General features: G+C 41.8%; 1 protein-coding gene across 2 annotated transcripts in view; it reads left to right on the top strand.

The window, feature by feature from the left end:
- Window positions 1–10,507: 10,507 nt before the first annotated feature.
- The window catches only part of KATNAL2 (katanin catalytic subunit A1 like 2), a 136,084-nt gene continuing 122,187 nt past the window's right edge, over window positions 10,508–24,404 (top strand). For both annotated transcript variants that reach the window (XM_069104750.1, XM_069104743.1), the window contains exon 1: window positions 10,508–10,729. Coding sequence is in view for 1 of the 2 variants with exons in the window: in XM_069104743.1 (XP_068960844.1) it covers window positions 10,679–10,729 (51 nt within the window). In the remaining variant the exon portion in view is untranslated. The remainder of the gene's footprint in view (window positions 10,730–24,404) is intronic.

Below are 24,404 nucleotides of genomic sequence, written 5' to 3'. Positions count from 1 at the left end.
GGGGGAACTTGTTTTGTGAGGAGGCCTAATGGAGGGAAGGCTTAGGGATGTTTGTGCTTCCTGCATTGGTGAAGTGTATGGAGAATTCCTGGGGTGCCAGTGGTCCCTGCATTGGCAATGTGTATAGAGACTTCTTTGTTACTATGATAGATTTGGCTCACTGGTGTTTGAATAAATATCTTGGTTTCATCTTGAAGGAAGAGAGTCTGTTATATCTTGCAATTCAAACCTGGGAATACACCTGCATATTCATAGCAGCTGCTGTAAGTATCACATTGTTGAAATAGAGAGTCAGGAGGCAACATGGATCAGGCAATTCAAAATACCTTGACCAGTCTCTCCCCTCAGACCCTGATGGAGACTGTCCAGGACTCTGGACCCCAGAGCCTTGGGAATGGCCCACTGCCCAAAGCCATCATCTTGGGAAGATCTTCTTTTCTTCTTTCTACCCCTTCTCCTTTGAAGTTTTCATTCAATCTTTTCATGTATTTTGCATTCTAGCCAAACTGGGACTACCAACACACCCTCCTATTTGCCATGGCAAATACCTGAGATGGACTTCACCCACACCATACCCCCATATGACTTCTGGAATGTATTGGAGGACTGAGGCAGGTGAGGGGCCACGATGCTGGTTAACTGACTATTCAAATAGTACTAGTAAGAAAGAAAGCATCCCTGTGCAGTGAAAAGTATACTATAGTATGAGTAAGGAGATCTGGCTTTTAGTACTGGATCATTCAACTAGTCGACTATTCAACTAATATTTACTCTGCCCCATATTTTATTTTCTTTGTTAGATTATAAGCTCCTCGAGGTGTGATGTTTTTCTTCCTCAAAATTTTGTACTTTTCTATGTGTATAGGTTGTGTTCCTCAAATACAATGGGAGCTTTTCCCCTGACAAGTAGTCACGGAATATGGACAGTTTTCAAAAGAAGAACTGCCCTCTATAAAAAAGGTTCCACATCACTTATAATAAGAAAAGTAGAAATTGATTATTAAAATGAGAAGTGTTTCTAGGACATGGGATGAGAATTAAATATTCTTTTTCTGTCCCCTCCCTCTCTCCAAGGAGGAATGGACTTATAGTTAGCTGAGGGATCAAGTAATAAAATGAATAAAGAACTAAAGGCAAACATCAGACTTCCTCTGAGAACAAGCATGGGATTTCTAGAATGGATTTAGAGAACACACAGGTGGGACGAGGTCAGATTGGCTATGGAAAGTTCTGAGAATTGTCTGGAGGAGAGCCAAACACTTGTCCTGGAACTCTTGGCATCAAGAGGATATTAGGCAAACTGAGTCTGGGGAACTAGATTAGGTTAAGAAGCTAAATCACCAAATTTGAGTCAAGAAAGCGTTATTTTAGTTTTGCTTCTAGTTACCTCACTCTGATATAATACTTCAAATTTTTTAAATAATCTGATATTAAATTTAGAGCTAAAAGGGACCTTAAGAGACCTGAGTCCAAACTCCTCATTTTACAGACGTGGGAACTAAGATATGGCACGTTAAATAAAAGTTAGTATTACACTTACTCTGCCATTCTATCCTACTGTGATGAGCAGGAGGGTTTGGATAAGTGGGGGAGGGAAGGAGTAGGAAGTAATGAGAGACTCAACTATGGCAGGAGAGAGCCTCATCAAGAAGGTTCCATGGTGCTGGAGCCAGCCATTAAGTCCACTTACCCTGATCTGACATGGGCTGGCTTTGCCCAGAGGGGCTGCAGGGCCCTACCAACCACAAGACAACCATAACCAAGTTCCAAGCACTAACTGAGATCTCAAATCCATCAGAATCCTAGGTCCAGAGTTATTCTAGTTTCCAGAAATAAGTCAAACATCCTGTGAAAACTGTCTTGGTATTATATTCCTTAGTATCACTGTAAAGAATCAAACAAAATCAAACTACTCTTGTCCTAAAACTTCTGGGTCCAGACTGGTGCTATATTTGATGGATGATCTGGTATTTTTTAAAGCTGAGGTCTTCCCCAATTGATAAATGGTCAAAGGATATGAACAGGTAGTTTTCAGAGAAAGAAATTAAAGATATCTAAGCACATGAAGAAATGCTCTAATTCACTATTGATTTGAGAAATGCAAATCAAAACAACTCTGAGGTACCACATCTCACCAGTCAGATTGGCTAAGATGACAAAATAGGAAAATGACAAATGCTGGAGAGGATGTGGGCAAATTGGAACACTAATGCATTGCGGGTGGAGTTGTGAACTGATCCAGCGTTTCTGGAGAGCAATCTGGAATTATGCCCAAAGGGCTATAAATACTTTCATACCCTTTGATCCAGCAATACCACTCTCAGGGTTATATCCCAAAGAGATCATAGAAGTGGGAGAAAGACCCATATGTACAAAAATGTTTATAGCAGCTCTTTTTGTGGTGGCAAAGAATTGGAAATTAAGGGGGTGCCCATCAATTGGGGAATGGCTGAACAAGTTGTGGTATATACATATTATGGAATACTATTGTGCTATAAGAAACGAGGAGTAGACTGTCTTCATATTTACCTGGAGAGGCTTATACAAACTGATGCTGAGTGAGAAGAGTAGAACCAGGAGAAATTTGTACACAATTACAGACACAATGTATGTGTGATGACCAACTTTGATAGACTGGACTCCTCTCAGCAATGTAGTGATATAAGTCAATCCCAAAAGACTCATGATGGAGAGAAATATGTGCATCCAGAGAAAGAACTAGAAAGAACTGAGTTTATATCCAGGTGGAAGCAAAATACCTGATCTGTTTCCTTCTCTTATTTGGTTTTATGTCCTCTTTACCATTTTTCATTCCATCTGATACAATCCGTCTTTATAACCTGACTAATGTATAATGTGAAAGTAAAAAAATAAATAAACAAAAAATAAAATGAAAATGAAAAATCCAAAAAAAAAAAAACCCTGAGGTCTTCCAGATGCTTCACAGTCAGATGGTGCAGTGGTTAGAGTGCTGTACCTGATGTCAGGAAAACCTGAATTCAAATCCATCCTGATACTAACCAGCTTTGTGACCCTGGGCAAGTCATTTAACCTCAGTTTCCTCATATGTAAAATGGGGATAACAATAGCACCTACCTCTGAGGTTGGTTGTGAGGATCAAATGAGAAAATAATTGTAATATGTACCTGGCACATAGTAAGCACTACATAAGTGTTAGCTATTAGCTATTATTATGTTAATGGTTTATCTGACCATTCAATGCTAAGAGCAAAAATTACTATTTCATTCTTTGTTAAAAGGGCTGATTTGCTAAGTAGGGAGAAAATATTTCTTTATTCAGAAAAAAAGGTAACATTAAAACAAAAGATAGCAATAATTTTTTTAAAGGAAAAAACCTGGAATTTTAGCGGACAAGAAACATAGTCAACATTATGATATGGCTGCCAAAAAAAGCTATTTTGATCTTAACCTTTAGTAAGACAGGTCATTGTCAGTCCAATAGAACTCTATCCTGCTCAGACCACATTTGTAGTATGATGTTCAGTTAAGATCTCAACAGCTCAATTTTTAATGATTTTTTTAGCTCCCCTCCATACCCATTGAGAAAGCAAGCAATATGACATCAATTACACATATTTTACTTCCTTTATAATCTTTTAATAGGCCACTCAGATTGTGAACTCAAAGGTTTAACATTCTTTATGAGGTATAAACTCAAAATATGAAAGGGGTAACCCTTTAAAAGGTGCAAATGTGCTTACTCCAAGTAGAAAAGGGGCTGTAATAGTCATTTGAAGTTCCTTTTGTATTGCTAAACAGAGAGGTACTTAGCACTTAGTAATTAATCCACCTCTGTTAAAGAAACAGAAGGTATGATCCCCTGTTGCTAACATAACAGGAAGATGTAGGCTGAAACAGGAAGGAGCTAATGTTGTGTGTGTGTGTGTGTGTGTGTGAGAGAGAGAGAGAGAGAGAGAGAGAGAGAGAGAGAGAGAGAGAGAGAGAGAGAGAGAGAGTGTGTGTGTGTGTGTGTGTGTGTGTGTGTGTGTGAGAGAGAGAGAGAGAGAGAGAGAGAGAAGCTGCTGCCACCAGGGAGACTGAGGAAAGGCCCCCCAGACTGGAGAGAATGATTTGGATTTTGGCAACCTGGGTGAAGTGATTTTAATTCTTGGAACCAGCTGGAGCTTCTGCTGAGGAGCTGCTGAGTCTGAGGGCCAGCTGGAGCTTCTGGGAGCTGCCAAAGATGTCCAGCTGGAGAGCCAGCTGGAGCTGCTGAAGACTGAGGAAGCATGACTGTGATGCTGGTACTTTTCTTGAGCCTGTTTGTGGCTTTATTAAGTCTTAACTTCCCAGGAACAGAGACTATGAAGGATTTAAGGTAGACTGGACACTGTGAGCTTCATCGTGGAACAGGAAGTGCTTTGAGAGCTGGACAAGGAACTGGGAGCTGTCTGCCTTTGAAGCCAGGTGACAGTTTGGTGAATCCAGGTAGGACCTGGGACAAAATTAGAATTGGGGATATCTATAAGCATATGAAAAAATGCTCTAAATTACTATTGATTGGAGAAATGTAAATCAAAACAACTCTGAGGCACCACATCTCACCAGTCAGATTGGCTAAGATGACAAAACAGGAAAATGATAAATGCTGGAGAGGATGTGGAAAAATTGGAACACTAATGCATTGTTGATAGAGTTGTGAACTAATTCAACCATTCTGGAGAGCAATCTGGAACTATGCCCAAAGGGCTATAAATAAGTGCATGCCCTTTGACCCAGCAATACCACTTTTAGGGTTGTATACCAAAGAGATCATAAAAGGGGGGAGAAGACCCATATGTACAAAAATATTTATAGCAGCTCTTTTTGTGGGGGGCAAAGAATTGGAAATCAAGGGAATTCCCATCAATTGGGGAATGGCTGAACACATTGTGGTATGTGACTTCATATAATAACCTGGAAAGACTTATGTAAACTGATGTTAAGTGAGAAGAGCAGAACCAGGAGAAATTTGTACACAATTACAGGCACAAGGTGTGTGATGACTAACCTTGATAGACTGGACTCCTCTCAGCAATTTAAGGTTATAAGACAACTCCAAAAGCCTCATGATGGAAAGAGATATTCACAGAATCTGAATGCAGATTGAAGGAAACTACTTGCTCTCTTTCTTTTTCTTGTTCTGTTTTGTTTCCTCTTTCCCATTGTTCATTCCATTAATTATAATCCTTGTTTACAACCTGACTAATGTTTAATGTGAAGGTATTTGTAGATCCTATATTTGACTGCATGCCACCATGGGAGGGACGGAGAGGAGGGGGAGAAAATTTGAAACTCATGGGATTGTGGAATTGAATGTTGTAAACTAAAAGTAAACAAATTAATTAATTAAAATATTTTGATAACTTCCTGATAATAAAATTACTTTTGAGTGAAAATAAAAATTAAAAAAAATTGTTTCTGGCAGACTTGTGCCTAAAATATATAGTGCAGTATTAATATTTTTTTCTTTGACAATAGTACTTCCTTTGGGTGATCTTCTCTAAGGCTGTTGCTAGTTTGCAGAGCAGGGCCACCTTTGGGTCTGCACTTCTAAAACTAGAGTTTAGGAGCCCCCACCAGTGAATTTGCCCTTAACACTGAGTCCATAGACATAATTACCTATAAGTAAGGTTATTTACTAAAATAGCATAGTAAGAATGGTAGCTATATGCAAAGTCAGGCAAAATATAATCTGAGAGACCCCCATATTTTCACCTTGCTCAGCCTTTGGGTACTGAGCTCAGTCAGACTACAGGAAAGGGGGAGGTCCCCTTTTGGCTAATCCCATAGCCTGAGAACTGATCTCATCTCCCAGTGATGCTGTAATGGGGAGAAGCTAGGATGACACTTATCCCACCTCCTCATTAAAACATGTACCAATTGAGATTATTTTACCTTTGTTCTACTAATGTCTATAAAAGCAGGTCAGAGCTTTGATTTGATGGCCCCAGTCCAAACTGCTTGATGCCTTAGGGTTCTAATAAACTTCTTTTTGTCTCATTTTCTGAGTTTGCCTTTAATTGACCAAGGTGAGGCCTGAAACAGGATCTTTCTTTTAACAGCTACATGACATTCCCTTCATAAACCTGGAGTACATTCTCTCACAAAAATTCACAGGTTCTGTGGGAAGTGTGTACACAACTTAGAATGCAACAGTAGTAAGACATACATATAACCTAAATAACTCACACCTCTGGTACTACAGAGCCCTGACATACACACACACACACACACACACACACACACACACACACATATATATATATGTATGTATTCTTTTCTCATGGAGCTCTTTCTATAGCTAGATTGTATATTATTATTATTAGTCAAGACTCCTTTGCCCTTGCATCCATAATCTACTCTCTTCTCTTTTGCCAGATGTCACAATCCTTGAAACTTCTTCCTTTCTTGAGTCAATAGTTCCTCTGTGTTCACATCTGACTAGGAAATATATGTCTTTGTGTCTTTAGTTCTTTCAAGCTAATGAACTCATGAACTGTTTGTTCCCCTCCGAGTCCAGTTCCTGGCTTCCAGACTTCCAAACCATGTGTCTCAACCTGGAACTTGAACTTCTCCATTTGTGCCTGTGGCCTCCTTACTCTATAATGTCCAGTCACTCCTACGGCTTTCTCCACCTAGAGCATCCCTCTGTAAGACCCAACCTTTCTCCTACTGGTGAGCTCTTCTTGGAGCCTCCATTTTTTGGAGGGGCCCAGGTCAACCTTGTTTCTTTCTTCCAGACTTCAAAACCAAGCCCTACAACTGGCAAATTTAGAGAAAGAAAATAAGGAGTGGGGGTGGGAGTGGGGAGGAAAAAACCAGAAGAGACAGGAAATGAAAATGTGAGCATTTCTGTTTCTTTCTCAAGCCCACACAAGTTAGATCTTGTTTTGAGAGAGAGATCTGAGGGGCAGACCTGGAGGAAGAGGCAGAAAGAAATTGAGAAGGAGCAATTTGATAAGAGGAAAAAATGGGGTCCCAAAAATGTGGAGAGAAGACAGCATCAAGAAATAGATGATGATCAGTATCAGAGGCTTTAAAGAGGCCAAGAAGGATGAGGACTGAGAAAAAGCCATTGGATCTGGCAATTAAGAAATCATTGGTAACTTTGAAGAGAGCACTTATAATGACTCTGATGGACAGAGACTGTGGCTTCCATTTTAGGCTAAAAGGCAGTCTCGGTCAATCTCTCAGGCTACACTAGGCAAATATATTTTTCTTCATTTCCTGATATTCCCATAGTTACTCACCTTGCAAAGGTCCCATCTCTTGCAGTACTGGTCTCAGTGTCCTCTGGGTCCTTGATCTGCTTCTCCCCATCCCACAGACATGTCAATGAGATCTCCTCAGGGTAAAAGTCACATACCTGGCATCTCAGAGTCATCTCACTATGGGGATTAGTGCGATGAGTGATGTATGCAGAAGTGGGATCTGCCCACATTCCAGCTATCTATTTAGACACTCTGTGAACTCCTCCAAACATGACTCCCCTTATTTGGCCATGCACCCCCCTATCCTGTGCCTTTGCTATTCAGTCACACTGTCTATGTCCAGCGTGAGGCAGCTGTGTCCATGATAGGCATATTACACAAATCAGTGATTAAAGTTCCTGCCAGTTTAAATCCTAAAGCCTTATATGTACTAGGGCTCCTGGCCTACCCCCAACATCAGGGTCAGTCTGCTCTGTTTTTTAGGGTATATTTGTTCATACACTTATTAGTAGAAACCCCTTTGAGAGTGAAAAATAATTCTACAGCATTATAGCTTATGTACTGACATCTATTGTAGAGGAAAAGGAATATATACAGAGATTCCATGAATAAGACCCTCCAGGTTAAGTTTTAAAATACTGTAATATTCACTGACTTTAAAGCACAAGTAGGAAAATGAGAGGATGATGGGAAATGCATTGGGAAAAGTAGTTCAGCAATAAGAAAAATATGATCAAAGTCTTATAGACTCTACAGTAGCCTTAGAATTAGGTATTATCAATATGTTCTTTAAGAAGAAAGATGTGAGTCACTGGAAAGGCTAAACAACAAAGAACAAAAATTAAATGGATTACAGATATTATGGTGAACACACACACAAACACATACCTGATAGGTGAGTCTTCCTTGTTCTTTTTTTAAAAAATAATTTCTAGAAATAGGTAACATTTCATTATGTACTTATTCTTTCTCTTTATAGTGGTGGCAGTTCATAGGCTATGTACCTAGAGAGGAGCAAGCTCAAAAGCAAGCCACAGTGGTATGACTTGTACCCCAGAAGCAGAACAGAGTCTGGTTTCTAGCTTCCAGCCCCAAATGAAGCCCACAAAGGAATAACCAGGGCAGGAATCCCAGACCACAGGAGAACGTGCAGTTCTGTCACCCTGAACCAGCAGAATGTCCCAGCTGGCTGAGTCCAGCAGCAATTGCTCAGATCCAAGCCCAAGTCAGAAATTTGTAGGGTTCAGACCAGTGAGGAAAATAATCAAACTTTGTCCTCAATCAGCCCACTTTTTTTTTTTTTGCTTTTTTTGGAGGGCAATTGGGGTTAAGTGACTCACCCAAGGTCAAACGGCTAGTAAGTGTATCTGAGGCTGGATTTGAACTCAGGTCCTCCTGGCTCCAGGGCTGGTGCTCTATTCATTGCACCACCTAGCAGCCCCTATCAGACCACTTTCAAAACACTAAAAGCTTGCAGCTGAGCTGTCCCTAATATTCTGTAATAACACATCACTCAAATATCCTAAGAAAGCTGGGGCTGCTACATGGCAAAGTGAATAGCACACCGGCCCTGGAATCAGGAGGACCTGAGTTCAAATGGGCCTCAGGCACTTAACACTTACTAGCCATGTGACCTTGGGCAAGTCACGTCACCTCAACTGCCTTGTCTTCTCTACTCCAAAAAACAAAATAAGAAAGAAAGGAAGAAAGAAGGCAGCAACAGATCCAGTCCAGACCTTCCTTCCAGAAGTGCCCAGAGTCCAGTCCTAACAACAAGTATGCAGACTGGAAGAATGAGCAAAGAAATTTTTTAAAAAGCACTATAAAAAGCTAATCTGGTAATGGGAGTCTCAAGACATAAATCCAAAAGAAGAGAATGACTCCAAAACATCTGCAAGTAAAATATCAAAGAATGACACAGCTTGTAGCTTCATGATAATAAAAAGGGAAATCAAAAGATTAAATAAAAATTTTATGTTATGACATATTGTTGGTTGAGTAGCAGTTTTGTTTTTGTGTCTTCACAGTTCTTAAAGGAGAAGAAAAACACAACAAATACCATGATGTCCAGCATAGGAAGCACTATAAAAGACTCTACCAAATGTACACATATAATTACATTATATGGACCACAATAATTATATTTAATAATTATAAAATCATAACATTAATAAATATATACAATATTTTCTTATATACAATTATAACATAATTACATAATTGTGAGTGTAAATGGAATTGGAGGGAGTGTAAGAAGATTAGAGAATAATTTGAGGTTGTAAGGCTATATGACATATAATATAATAATTACATACATATCTATCATGTTAGATACATAATTATCAATACAATAATTTTAGAATTTAAAATAGACTATAATTCTATGATTATACATGCATATTACCATAATAATCAAACATTTATAATGCAATACATATATTACCAGCAAAAGAAGTAGCCTAGTCATGTATCTGACATAAACATAATGAAAAAGAGTCTAAGAACCCTAAGATATCAAAATTCCCTAGAGAAACGCCCCTAGCACAAAGGAGTCAATCCGTTAGGAGGGATCTTTATCAGGGCACAGACCAGAATTGCACAGAATGAGAAGATAAAGGTGCCACGCTACGGGAAGGGTGGGGAGAGCACCCACCCATGAGGTCTGGCGTTCATTCATGCATAGAAGTCGTTCTTCCTATTTGTAAAGATCAGAGGACAATTGCCGAATGAAACGTTTCTTCATGCTCCTTTGGAGCTGGCCATCTTTTTCAAGAAACAATCCGTTAGCAAACGTTTATTTTTTTCACTACTGTTCAGAGCAAAGTGCGACGTCTGGGCGATTAAGACGGTCCCAGTGAGGACCAGACCCGGGCGAGGAAAGAAGGTAAGGCTCATGGAGGAATGACTAGTGCGAAGGCTGCGCCCGAATTTGGCTTTACAAGGCGGGCCAGAGATGGGGAAGAGTGACAAAGGACGGGACGGGGCGGACAGAGAGAACCTAGCCAATTTCAGGAAGAACCGAGGAGAGGACTTGGCGAAGTGCGAGGTATGCAACAGGTCCAAGAGACTTAACGAGGGAGGGAGACAAACACCTCAACCATCAGAGAGAATAAAAGAAACGGCCCGAAGCTTAAGGAGGAAGCTTTCTTGCCCAGCCCTGCCAATCATTTTGGCCACTGCCCTTCCCAAGCCACGATTGGCCAGCGGTTGCATAAACTGAAATATGATTGGCTACTCACCGACAAAGTCTAACCGCCGATCGGCCTTTATACACAGTGATTGACAGGCACCCCAGCTCAACTCTGGCTGATGATTGGTCATTTTTCCTAGGCCCTGCCCTATCGCGAAGGAGGCGGGGTACATAATCACTAGGTTTCACCCGCGGCAACTATAGTACCTACCGAGTCGGTCGGGCAAGGCTCAGTCTCTTTTTCTCCTTCCTCGCGCCCATACGACAGCGCTTAATGGAGCTTTCCTACCAGACTCTCAAAGTCACACACCAGGCGCGAGAAGCGGTGAGTAATGGCTGACTGATAATTACTACTGGCTTACTTACTAATACGGGAGCGGCCGCCTCTGAGCCCTCCGAGCTTCCTCGCCCACACCCCAAAGAGGAGGCAGGTGGAGAGAGTCTCCCGTTGCTATAGCGACAAGCGGACTTGAGCCACAGCCGCGCAAGCGCAGAAGAGGTCCCTAAGCTTGGCCGAGCTCTCTGCGCAGGCGTAGAGAGAATTTTGACTGGGATTCCAGACGGGGAGAGCATCCTCTGCCAAGGAGCGGGGGAGGATGCAGGGTGATGCGCAGGGTGAGGGAAGAGGATTTGGGGGGCTCTGTGCCTGGGCTGCTCCTGGAGGGTTCTCCTCTGGAGGGAACCTGCGCCTGGAAATCCTGTTCCCTTTGACACGCTCTAATCTTCTTCACCTTAGCCCTCCCAGCTTTATCCATGGTCCCCTTCAGCCCCATCTCCGCACAGTCCCCCTAATGAGTGAAACCCAACCATCCCGACCTTCCTGCCCACGTTTGCGCTCGTCAGCCCCCTGGCCATCCCACCCCCTCCTTCGAGAGCTTCCCCTTCTCCACGCAGCCACTCGGGCTGTTCTCCAGAGGTGTGGCTGTGGGACCTGGAGTCAGGAAGCCCGACGTCGACCTGTGTGCCTTGGGAATCTCTCTCTGTGTGACGGGGATTAACCGCAGCTGCAGGGTCTGCCTAACAGTGTTCACCTGAGGTCCAGGTGAGGTCAGTGCGTGTGAAGCACTGCGCACCGCGTCAGCCATAGGGCGACGATGCTCGTGATGCTGTGCGCTGTGCTCTTATTTCACTGGTGTGGCTTGTCTCCAGAACCAAGGGTGCCTTGTCTTTCTGTGGCATTTTTCCGTAACCCCTTGAGCTATACACACAACCATACACATGCATATATCAGCATACACATAAATGTATGTATACACATGCCTTTACATGCATATATGATATATTAAGTATATGGTAGGCATTCAATAAATGCTTAGAAATCTTAGAACCAAAAAAAAGCTAGAAGGGCTTTCAAAGATCACTTAATCTAATCCCTCATCTTATATCTAAGAGAACTCCAGTTTACAGATCAGGAAGCTCATCTGTAAAACAAGGGGGAAAAGGAGTGAAATGAATGTTCTTCAAAAACCCTTCCAATTTCAACTCATCAGTAGAATGCAGTGAAATAATTTGTTCTGGGTTTCTGCCTTTCCTTTGTGGTCTTCTAGAATATAAACTGTGCATATTGTAAACCCTCAATAGCCTTTACCTTGTTTTTTCTTCTTTCTTTTATAGCCTGTTGTCTTAAAACTGGCTACCTTATGACCCAAGCTTCAGGAGAACGCGAGGGTACTAGCAACTGTGAAGATCCATATGGACCTTGTGTAGGAGGTGATGCTTGAGTTGAACCTTGATTGAACCCTGAAGAAAGCTAGGAAGTCTAAAAGGTCTATGTCAGAAGGGAGTACTCTCCAGACACTAGAGAGAACTTATGCAAAGGCATGATAAAAGAGAGAATCTCAGGTAGCGGGAACACCTGGTAGGCCAGTTGGTTTGGAATGTAGAGTGAGTGAAGGAAAGTACCATGCAGTGAGCCAGGAGAGGAGGGATGGAGCTAGATAGTAGAGGACTTTAAACACTGAACCGTTTATCCTAGAGGGAAGAGAAAGAAGGATAAACCACAAAAAGTGGGCCACTCTTTTTGGACAGGGAAATAATAAGGTCAGAGCAATTCTTTAGGAATATTAATATAACGCTTTGGACCAGCGATTAGACCTATGCCCCAGAGAGCTTAAAGAAAGAAGAAAAGGACCCATATGTACAAAAATAATTATTAAAAAAAATTTTTTTGTAGTGGTGAATAACTAGAAACTAAGGGGTTCCTATCAGTTGAGGAATAGCTGAACAAATTGTGGTATATGAATGTAATGAAATACTATTGTCCTATAAGAAATGACAGAAGGGATAGTTTCAGAGACACTTGGGAAGACTTGTGTGCACTGATGTAAATAGGAAGTAAGAGGAACCGGAACAATTTATATAATAACATCATTGTAAAGACAAACAGCCTAGGGGCAGCTAGGTGGCATAGTAAATAGAGCACTGGCCATGGAGTCAGGAGGACCCCAGTTCAAATCAGGCCTCAGACACTTAACACTTACTAGCCATCTGACCTTAGGCAAATCACTTAACCCCAATTGCCCTGCCCTCTCTCCTCCAAAAAGAAAAAAAAAAAGACAACTTTTAAATACTTAAAAATTCAATCAATTCATTAACCAACCATGATTCCGGAGGACAGATGATGAGTTATGTTACCCTCTTCCTGCTACCAAGGTGATGAATTCAAGATGTGGAATGAGACATTTTTGGACATGGACAGTGTGGTAATTTGTTTTCCTTCATTATGCATATTTGTTATGAAAGGTTTTTTTTTCTTTTAAATTGGGGGTAGGAGGAGGAAATAGATGCTTATTAATTAAAAAATAAAATAAAAATCATTTCAATTTGGTAGCTAGGTAGAGAATGGTCAGGAAAGGGAAGTTACTTGAAGTACTAAGCACTAAGATTGCTTGAAGCAGAGACACTGGTTAGGAGGCTGTTGCAGAGAGGTTGAAGGCCTGAATTAGGGCTCTGTCAGTGGAGAGAATGAAGTAGATGTGAGTGAGAGGTATTGAGTAGAATTGAAAAGACTTGATATCTAATTAGCTATGAGGGGTAAGAAAGCAGTAGAGAGTCTAGAAAGATTCTAAGGTTGTAAATGTGAGTGACTGGAAGGATGGTGTGCCATCACCGATAAGGAAATTAGGAAGAGAGAAAAGTTTTTTTTGGGGGGTGGGGGTGGGGGAATAATGAGTTCTATGCTGAGTTTGAGATACCTATGGACATGAAATTGTGATGTGTGGTTGGAACTTAGGTGAGACAGACTAGGACTGGCATATAGACGTGGATGTTTATATGCATGAAGATGATAGTTGAGTCCAAGGCAGCTAATGAAGAGAGCACTGAAGTATACTCACTCATAGGACCAGTCGGTGGTCCTGTTGTAAGGGATGACTGGAGATGGTGACTGTCTTGGTATAAGGGATGATAGAGAGGTCTATGATAAGTTGCCAAAGATCTAGATGTTGTTGTGCCGAAAGGAGAGAAACAAGAGACCCCCGAGAGTAAAATTTGGAAGTGGACTTTATTTTCCGAGGGACTGTCCGGGGTCAGGCCCAAATCAAACAGTGAGTCTGCACGGACAATGTGTTGGCTTTTAAAGGGGATACCACGTGGCCAACGGTTAGGTATTACACAAGCAGAAACTTGCAGAGGCCAAGAACAGTGATTGGTCAGTACACACCTCGAAATTCCTGCCGGCGACAGGTCTCCCTGACCCAGAAGCCCTCCCACCTCTGTGGTGGTGGGCTGACTGGGTAAAGGCGGACATCCGTCGTCGGAGAAGGGTGGAACTAACCTGGCAGTCTGCTCACTTCCCTGAGGGAGGGCTGAGGTTGGGGGATGGGAAAACCAGGTAGCCAGGTACAACAATATATGCAGAGATTATAAAAATAGATTTTGCTGAACCCTATATGGAAAGACTATTGTCTTGTACAGTTGGGATGTCAGTCACAAACATTAGGCTCTTACTATGTGTGTGCCAGACACTCTGCTAAACAATGAGGTTACAAAGAAATGCAAAAACACAGTGCCTTCCCTCAATGAACTCATATCTATCTATCTGTCTATCTATCTATCTATCTATCTATCTGTCTGTCTGTCTGTCTGTCTATCTATCTCTATACAAGATACATACAGAGTAGATGGAAGGTAATCTACAAGAGAAGGCATTAGTAGTGAGGGGAACTAGGAAAGGCAGAAGTTGAAATTTGAGCCAATTCTTGAAGGAAGGTAGGGTAGAGGTAAGGAGGGAGAGTATTTTAGTCTTGACAGACAGTAAGTGAAAAGACTGGAGTCAAGAGATAGAGTGGTACAGTATATGGAAAGGAAAAAGTGTCACTGTAGAAATCTACAATAAACAAACTGAGGCAAAAAAAAATTCTGAGCACATTCAGTTTATTAGCAAAGCTAGCAGTTGTCAATAACTAGCGTCAATGGATCCTCAGTAGCCAAAGAATTCCGTGTCAGAATACAGACCATTCTTGTAGTTTAAAAAGAGGAAGTAATCCAAGTACATATTCATGAGGTTAATATGTCTTCGTGGTATGAATGCATTTTCATATACAGGAATAGTGAATTGTATTGATTTGTAACATTCGGTCTGAAGTTGTTCTCAACTCCATGTGACTTTAATTTGATCAAAGCTCAGCTTTGTCATTGGCTCAGGTGTCTGATTAAAGGGCATAATAGACTATTTTGTAAGTTTTCATGAGTCTAAATGAGGAATTAACTTACATACAAAAGTAAACTTTAATTCACACAGAAAAGAAGTCTTAATAAAACAAGGGATTTGGGTTCACAAGAGTGGGGAAGTTAAATTCTAACAACTTTTTTTTTTTTTTGCTTTTTGGAGGGCAATTGGGGTTAAGTGACTTGTCCAAGGTCACATGGCTAGTTTTTGTGTTAAGTGTCTGAGGTCAGATTTGAACTTAGGTCCTCCTGACTCCAGGACCGGTACTCTATTCACTGCGCCACCTAGCCGCCCCCTAACAACTTACTAATTAAAAAAATAGCTTAATTAAGTTTAGTTATTCCTAGCAGGCCTTACCTAAAAATCAAGTCTGATTATGTTGATTGAACACAATGTCTAATTTGCATTTCTCAAAAGGTTACACACACATATACATCCCCCATATCTAGTTAGCTGTGAAGTCCTGTCCTTTCTACCTTCATAGCATCTCTCATACTGTGTTTCCCCGATAATAAGACACTGCCTTAATTTTTTTTGGACAGAAAATCACCAGAGGGCTTATTTTCAGGGGAGGGCTTATTTTAATGAACATTGACAGCAATTTTAATAAACAGGTAAATGTGAACAAAAAAATGTACCTTTATTCAATAAGCAAATCACTGGGGAAGAACAGGATGACGCACTCGCACTCACTGCTGCGGCTCTGATTGGATGCAGCTCAGAGCGCGGCGTGTGTTTCACCCGGGGTGGGGGGGACAGTGCATACATAGGGTACCATAATGTAGCGTGTAGCGCAGGGGATCACCTTCACTACAGTAGCAATCTCAATAGGGCTTATTTTCGGGGGAGGGCTTATTTTAGAGGAATCTTACACAGTAAGGGGAGGGCTTATTTTCGGGATAGGTCTTATTATCGGGGAAACACGGTATATACCCCCTTTCCTCCTCTGACACCGCCACCACCTTAGACTAGACCCTCTTCATGTCATGGCTAAATTACTACAATAGTCCATCCTTCATTCATCTGTCACATTGATCTCCTAAAGTGTAAGTCTAATCATGTTACCCCATAGTTAGTCAACTCCAGTGGCTCCCTCTTACCTCTAGGATCGAATATAAAATTGTTAAGGACTATTAACGGGTCTCTTGAACTTGTCTTTTTTATTTACAATATTTTCCAGAAATACTGGACCCAGAGAATGTAGGAGGCCCTGAGTGTGTCAAGGATAAAGTCATTACCCCTGTCCGCAGCTGACTTAATTTGTTGTTTGTACCCCAAGCTGGGCTCCCTATGTGTCTTGGGAGTCAAGACAGGCACCAGTCAGTCTTCACCAGACTGGGAAATTGCTGGTGCAGCTGGGGCCCTTGTGAATAAACAGATCCTCCTATCTTCATAGTGTAGCAGTTTCCAAGAGAAAAGAATGTGGCTTTTGCTGTTGCCTTCCTCCTTCCCTTCTGGAGGGGTTTTGTCCTTTTCCTGCCTTCTGCTCACCTTTCCCCCCTCATGCCACGTACCTTTATGTATTTATTTATTTTTAAAGCAATTGGGGCTAAGTGACTTGCTCAAGGTTACACGGCCAGGTGTTTCTGGGTGGGTGCTAAGTGTCGGAGCCCGGGATTTGGTCTCCAAGTCTTCTCAACACTGGAGCCGGTGCTCTTACTCGCTGTGCTACCTGGCCGCCCCATGCCACGTACCTTTAGATGGAGGTTTCTGGTACCTCTTCCTCCCTTTGACCTACTGTCATAAATATGTAAACTTCTGTATGAATAGTGAACTCTTTGGCTTCCACATACATGTTCATTTTTCTTGTGATAAATCTAATATTCACATAAGTTTTGTAAAGTTGTGATTTCCTGTTGACAAAATCCTGTTTGACTTTTAAAGACCTCCATAACCAGCTGTGAACTGATATGGTATATCAGTGTTATATAGTATTATTGTGAAATAAGAAATGGTGAAGGGGATGGTTTCAGAAAATCCCGGAAAGACCTCTATAAACTGATAAAAAATGAAGTGAGCAGAACCAGGAGAATATAGTACCAGCAATAATGTGAAGATGATCAGCTGTGAAAGTTAGTAATGCTACTTAATATATGATCCACCACAGCAACTCCAAAGGATTCATGATATAAAATGTTATCCACCTCCAGAAGACTAATGGACTCAGAGTGCAGATTGAAGCATATTTTTTATCCTTTCTTTTCTCAGAACATACTAAGGAGGAAACATTTTGCATGACCGTTTATGTGTAATGAATATTGTTTTTCTTGCCTCTTTAGGGGGTGGGTGAGGGATGGAGGGAGGAAGAGAATGTAAACTTAAAAATAAAATTTAAATTAAAAAAAAAAACTTCCATAACCCATGCTTTTCCTCTCTTCTTGCATCTTACCCCCTACTGCATTCGCTGTAGTCCTATGATACTGGCCTTCTGGCTGTTACTAGTGCAAGACTCCATCTCCTGATCACTGGGAACTCATGGAATACCCACCCGCCCCATTTGAAACATTCTCCTTCCTCATTCCTGCCTCCCAGTTTCCTTTCCTTCAAATTCCTGCTAAAATCCCACCTTCTGAAAGAAAGCTTTCTCAATCACCCTTAATGATAGTTCCTCCCTCTTTTGATTCTCTCCATTTTATCTTGTATATAACTTATTTGTATATAGTTGTTTGCCTTTTTACTCTGGGAGCTCATTGAAGGCAGGGACTGCTTTTATACTTCTTTGTATCTTCAGCCTTTGGTACTAGTGGGACCAATCCACAAGAGAAAATGGGGAGTTGAGATGAGATCAGGAATGCATGCCATTCCAAGGAGAAGAGCTGCCTCTTCACAGTATGGAAGCTTTATTTCTAGTCCATCGTCCTATCTCTTCAAAATATAATTTAAAAATATTTGTCACGTGACTACATATGTAAGACACTATACTTGTGATTGTGAAAGATGAGTACTGTTGACGAAAACGTCTTAATACCATACGTTTTAGGCACCAGAACTATGACTTTAACTTATTCTAAGTGTAAGCATTTCTAGCTTAGAAAAATGTCCAAATTGACACAGCTGTGTTCCCCCTACTTCAGCCATGGACCCTCCCCCACATTTCCCTACCCAAAGGCAATTTGAGGTAACATTCAAGAAATCTTTTTTTTTTCATTTTTCAAATGCTTTATTAAGTTCTGATTTACATCATTCATTTCCGCCAGATTTTGAGTTATAAATTTTCTCCCCATTTTTCCCCTACCCACCGCCCCAAAATAGCAGTCCCACAGGATATCCCCTTCTCCAATCTGCTCTCTCCCATATCTTCTCCCATACCCCCTTCTACTTTTTCAGTAGGGCATGGTGGATCTCTATGCCCCAGTGCCTGTATATCTTATTTCCCAATTACGTGTAAAATAGTATTAATAATAATAATAATATATATATATTTAAACATTTGATTTTAAAACTTTGAATTCCAGATTCATTCCCTTCCTCCCTTGTCACTCACCCTTACTGGGAAGATAAGCAGTTCAGTATAGGTTGTACTTGTATAGCTAATGTAAAACATTACCACAGTAGAGATATTGTAAAAGACTGGCTATATTTCCCTCCCTCCTATCCCATCTCCCACTTGTTCTATTCTCTATTTTGATCCCGTCCCTTTTCAAAAGTAGATGCTTCCAACTTCCCTCCCCCCAGCCTGCCCTCCCTTCCATCATCCCCCCTCTCATCCCCTGCCCCCCTACTCTCCTGGAGGGTGAGATGCCCTATTTAGTGTGTATGTCATTCCCTCCCCAAGCCAAATTCAATGAGAATAAGGTTGGCCCATTCCCTTTGGCCTTCCTGTTCTTCCGCTCCATTGTCACCATTTTCCCGTGCCTCTTCTATATGGGATAGTTCACCCCATTCGGTCTCTCCCCATCTCCTCTCATGATGTTCCTCTCTCACCTCTTCATTTCATCAAGGAATCTTGGCTACGAAAAAGGTCACAATATGTTAATTTGCAGATTGGGGTTAATATTCTAGATGAGTAGTTATTTAACCTTTCGCTAAAAACTACAGATTCCTTCCTTGGCGCAAGGGATAAAGCGCGGGGCCTGGAAACAGGTCAGGAAGAAATGAGTCCAAATACAGCCTCAAACATTTACTTGTAGGACCCTGACCAAGTCATTTAACCTCTGCCTCACTCCATCAGCTGCAAAATGCTGATGATAATAGTACTCACCTTGATGGGGGGGTGGGGGGAGAAGAGGAGTGGTTGTGGCTGTGATAACATTGGTGAAGTATTCCTTTAATGGAAAGGGGGACATGGATGGCATCGATCACTCCCTTCCCCCCTTCCCCCCTGAAGGTAATGACCCCAACTAGACAAGAAATTAGTTTGGTTATCCCCCTTAATCACATTCCCAGGACTTAAATCTTTGTACTTGACCTTCTACCCATTTTCCTACAGGGAAAAATCTAGAAAGGATTTTAGGCTAGAGAAAATATTATTAATATTTTCCATTGAACTAGAAAAGAAAAGAAGTGGGTTTTTGTTTGTTCTTTCAGCATATAAACTATTAATAGACAAAGCCAGTGAAGACTTTTACTTTTTCTTGGACACATCCACAATGCAAGCCCAGCGGTCTATAGTCTTGGTGTTCTGGCCTTAGACCTGAACAGGTTAAGTAACACTAACAAGTATTGCAAGGTAGTTCACTATAGCTATGAAATGGAAGGCAGACAGTAAGTGTTGAGTTCCCTGGGCTGCAATGGTCTATAAAGCTTTTTTTTTTTTTTTAAGCATTTGGGGTTAAGTAACTTGCTCAAGGTTACACAGCCCGTTATTTCTGGGTGTGGTGCTAAGTATCTGAGCCCAGATTTGATCCCAGGTTATCCTGACTCTGGGGCCGGTGCTCTTACTCACTGTGCCACCTGGCTGCCCCTTATAAGGCTTTTTGAATGAGGAAAAAGTTTGGCCTTGAAGGATGGTAGGATTTGCATAGGTAAAAGGTTAGGAAATGGGAGCCCAGAAGCCAAAAGGGGTGAGGAGAGCTGGGGCTGGTAACTTCGGACAGAGTTTAGGGTGAAAAAACCACAGGATATAGAACTAAGATGCAGTGGAGACAAAGCAGGAACTTCTCCTTCCTCCTTAATCTCCTTTCTCTCCTCAACACCTTTGTGATCTAAGTACTACTGAAATTGTATTTTCAGAAATCACCAAAAATTCCCCAATCCTGGAAATTTCATTTTGTCGGTTATTGATATATATAGAATTGGGTCCCATTAACTCTCTCCTCCCAGGGATCCCTCAAAGTGCCACATTATGTTCATTTTTCTTTTTTCCCTTGTCAGACCCATCTCTCCCTTGTTCCCTCTACTGCCCATCTTCTTCTCCTTCCCCTTCCCCCATCTTGAGAGGCTGTAAGATGTAGTGAGGGAAGTGCTGGTCTTGGAGTCAGGAAGAGGAGGGCTCTGATCCTGTCTTTGACACTTAATTAGCTCTGTGACCCTGGGCAGCTAGTTGGTGAAGGCCTGGAGTCAGGAAGACTCATCTTCTTGAGTTCAAACCTGGCCTCAAATACTTCCCAGCTGTGTGACTCTGGCAAGTCACTCCTGTTTGCCTCAGTTTCCTCATCTGTAAAATGAATCAGAAAAGAAAATGGCAGTATCCTTGTATCCTTGCCAAGAAAACCCCAAATGGGGTCACGAAGAATTGGACTCCACTGAACAGCAGCTGTGTGATGCTGGGCAAGTCATTTAACCTCTCTAAATCTTAGTTTCTCCATCTGTAAAATGGGGACCATAAGGACTTTACATAGTTGTTATAAGACTAACATTAGATAATGTATACAAAGGTTTTGCAGACTTTAATTACTTTACATGTCAGCCTCTGTCTTACCTTCACATCTCTTTCCTCTGCCCTTCTTTCTCTCCTCACACAGCCTCTGCACTAGTTCAGACCCTTTATCACCACCTGTAACCTCCTAATTGGTCTTCTTGTCTCTAAGCTCTCCCATCTCCAATACACTCCACTCAATATCTTCCACTAAGCTGCCAAATCTGACCCCTTCAGAAGTCTTAGGAAAAGAACAAACTTCTCCACTGGGCATTTAAGTTTCCTGCATTCCAGCGCCTGTCTCCCTTTCTTTTTTCATGTTACTGTTCATGCTAAGTTAATACACTTATTCCCACTCCGTCCCCTTCCAGGATTCTCTCTTCTAGTCATACTGGCCTTCCGGCTTTTTCCTGTACAACTTGATCCCTTTCCCTGCATCTCTGTGTGGTCCAAAGGTACTTCCTCTTCATTTCTTCCTGGTAGAGTCCTTAGCTTCCTTCCAAACATAGTTCTGGTGCCCCCTTTCCTGATATGCCCCATCTGCGCCCCTTTCCCACTCTGGGGTTGGTGCATTTTCTCTCTTGCAACTACTTTGTATATTTCCTGTATTGACCTATTTGCATATGTTTTATGATTCTTCCTTTCTCTCCATGCACCTCCCCAGAATGTAATCTTCCTGAGGGCAAGTGCTTTTTCATTTTTGTCTTTGAAACTTCTGCACCCTGCTTTCCACTGTGCTTCCCACTTATTAAGTCATTAATAAATGTTTGTTAAATTGAAATGTTAAATTGTCATTTAACCCCTCCTCTACCTCAGTGACCTGCCCTGCCCCTGGTTCTGGACTTAAGAGCTGACCTGAGATAACCTAGCAGAGTGGAAACACTGGATTTAAAATGAGGACGACCTACCGTCTTCTGTTCTGTAGGCTTCGTCATTAATTAGCTTTGCAACCTCTGTTAAAAACCACCGGTGTTTGAAAAGTGCTTAACCCCATGCCTGGGGGTGGAGCTTGGCAGCCTCAGGTGCAGCTTCAGCCGCTGCTTTGGGGATTTCCTTTTCCGTGGAAATGCACTAGTGGCAAGATCACTTGGGAAGAAAACCATGTGACTGAGACTAGAAGGCAGAGACCAAGAGGAGGCATGTCCAGAGAGAGTGAAACTTTTAACAAAATGTAACTGTTTATAATACATTTATGTGTGTATGCTTATGGTAGTAAGTGAACATTGATTAATCATATACAGTGTTTATGCAATTATGACTTAATAAAATTGTTTTAGCATCATCCCTAAAATTCCCCATTAAATTATCTGATGACCAAGTTTAAATAGCCAAAACTACAAATGTGGAACCTGAAAACGTCAAGGGATGATTGTATACATAGAGAGGATTGGCAGTGATGTCTTACTTCAGAGAAAGCTGTCAGGCCATCATAGAGGTAGCAGTGGTTTTGTTATTAAGTCATTTTCAATCATGTCCAACTCTTCATGACCCCATTTGAGGTTTTCTTGGCAGGGATACCGGAGTGGTTTGTCATTTCCTTCTCCAGCTCATTTGACGGATGAGGAAAGTGAGGCAAATAGGGTTAAGTGATTTGCCCAGGGTAACTCTGCCAGTGTCTGAGGCCAGTGCCGAACTCAAGAAAATGAGTCTTCCCAACTCTAGGCGAAACACTGTGTTCACTATGGTGCCACCAACTGCCCGTGTAGAGATGGAAGCCACCCACCTCTAAAGTCCAAACCTCTTATTTCTAAAGTTAGGAGCCTGAGGGTGAGAGACATTGGCACTTTTCTGGTCCTGTGGGTCGCAGATTAGGGACTTGATCCTCCAGATCTGGCTCATTGTACGCCTCTGTCTCCCAAAGCACAATTCATAAAACAAATAAATTAAGAAATATTCAAATGACTAGATCATTAGAATGCTTCACTTTTTGAAGTGAGCAGAACCAGAAGATGATAACACAGTTAACAGCAACATTGTGCAGTGATGTTATGGGAATGGGAATTTAAGATCTTCCCTGCCCCTAGGCCCTTTGATAGACTTAAGTGACTCTGGGAACCTTCCTTGATTTGAAAATATACTCTGCCCCCTCTAATAGGCTGAATGTGGTCATATGAAGCCTGTGGTGGGAGGCTTGATTTTCAGGAATGCCCACACCTTGGTGCTTTGTGATTGGACAGTGGGTTATGAGGGTTGTGACATTGATGTGAGGCTTTGTTTTGGGACTCACTTTGGGAAGAGTTGTGTGATTTGGCCAGGCAAGACTCTGGGCAGCCACTGAGAGCCCCCCAGCTTTGAAAACCCAGATGTTGATGCTTCCCTCTCTGGTAACTGACTAGGTATGGATGTAATGGTCAGATAGCTGGAAGCCTGTCTGCTGATCTGTTTCTCTGTCTGCTCGTAACTTCTGCTTGTAACTTGTTTATATTCTCTGAAGTTCGGGGTGCTGACTTTTTTCCCCTGAACTAGGTAAATGACATATGTTTGATTGAAGCAAGATTGTTAACCCATTTTGAGTTGCTTTCCTTTAGAAAAGCAGATCTAAGAACCTGTGTTGGCAGCCACTCTGGGTGTGCTAAGGTGCTTGCTGCTACAAGTTATCTACTGTGAATGACTTAGCTCTTCTCAGCAATACAATGATCCAAGATAATTCCAAAGGACTTTTGATGGAAAATGCTCTCCACATCCAGAGAAAGAACTGATGGAGTCTGAATGCAGATTGAAGCATACTATTTTCTTTCTTTCACAGTATGACTAATATGGAAATATGTTTTACATGATTGCACATATATAGCCTTTATCAAATTGCTTACCATTTTAGAGAGAAGTGAGGGAGACAGGGGAAAAATTTGAAATAAAAAAAAAATTGTTTTTGGTTTCTTTTTGGAGGGCAATTAGGGTTAAGTGACTTGCCCAAGGTCACATGACTAGTTTTTGTGTTAAGTGTCTGAGGCCAGATTTGAACTCAGTTCCTCCTGACTCCAGGGCTGGTGCTCTATTCACTGCACCACCTAGCCACCCCCAAAAGTAAAGTCTGGGGGCCTCCAGGTGGCTCAGTGAGTAAGAGCACTGGCCCCAGAGTCGGGATGACCTGGGATCAAATCTGGGCTCAGATACTTACCACCACACCCAGAAATAACTGGCTGTGTAACCTGAGCAAGTTACTTAATCCCAATTGCTTTAAAAAAAAAAAAGAATAATATTTTAGGGGTGGCCAGGTGGCTCAGTGAGTAAGAGCACCGGCCCCAGAGTCGGGATGACCTGGGATCAAATCTGGGCTCAGATACTTACCACCACACCCAGAAATAACTGGCTGTGTAACCTGAGCAAGTTACTTAATCCCAATTGCTTTAAAAAAAAAAAAGAATAATATTTTAGGGGTGGCCAGGTGGCTCAGTGAGTAAGAGCACCGGCCCCAGAGTCGGGATGACCTGGGATCAAATCCGGGCTCTGATACTTAGTACCACACCCAAAAATAACTGGCCATGTAACCTTGAGCAAGTTACTTAACCGCAATTGCTTTAAAAAAAAAAAAAG

The sequence above is a fragment of the Petaurus breviceps genome, unplaced genomic scaffold (genome assembly GCF_028583685.1).
Source record: "Petaurus breviceps papuanus isolate PSGF00001 unplaced genomic scaffold, PetGlider_PUasm1.0 131, whole genome shotgun sequence".
Lineage (NCBI taxonomy): Eukaryota > Metazoa > Chordata > Mammalia > Diprotodontia > Petauridae > Petaurus > Petaurus breviceps.
This window is presented reverse-complemented; position numbering and strand designations above follow the sequence as displayed.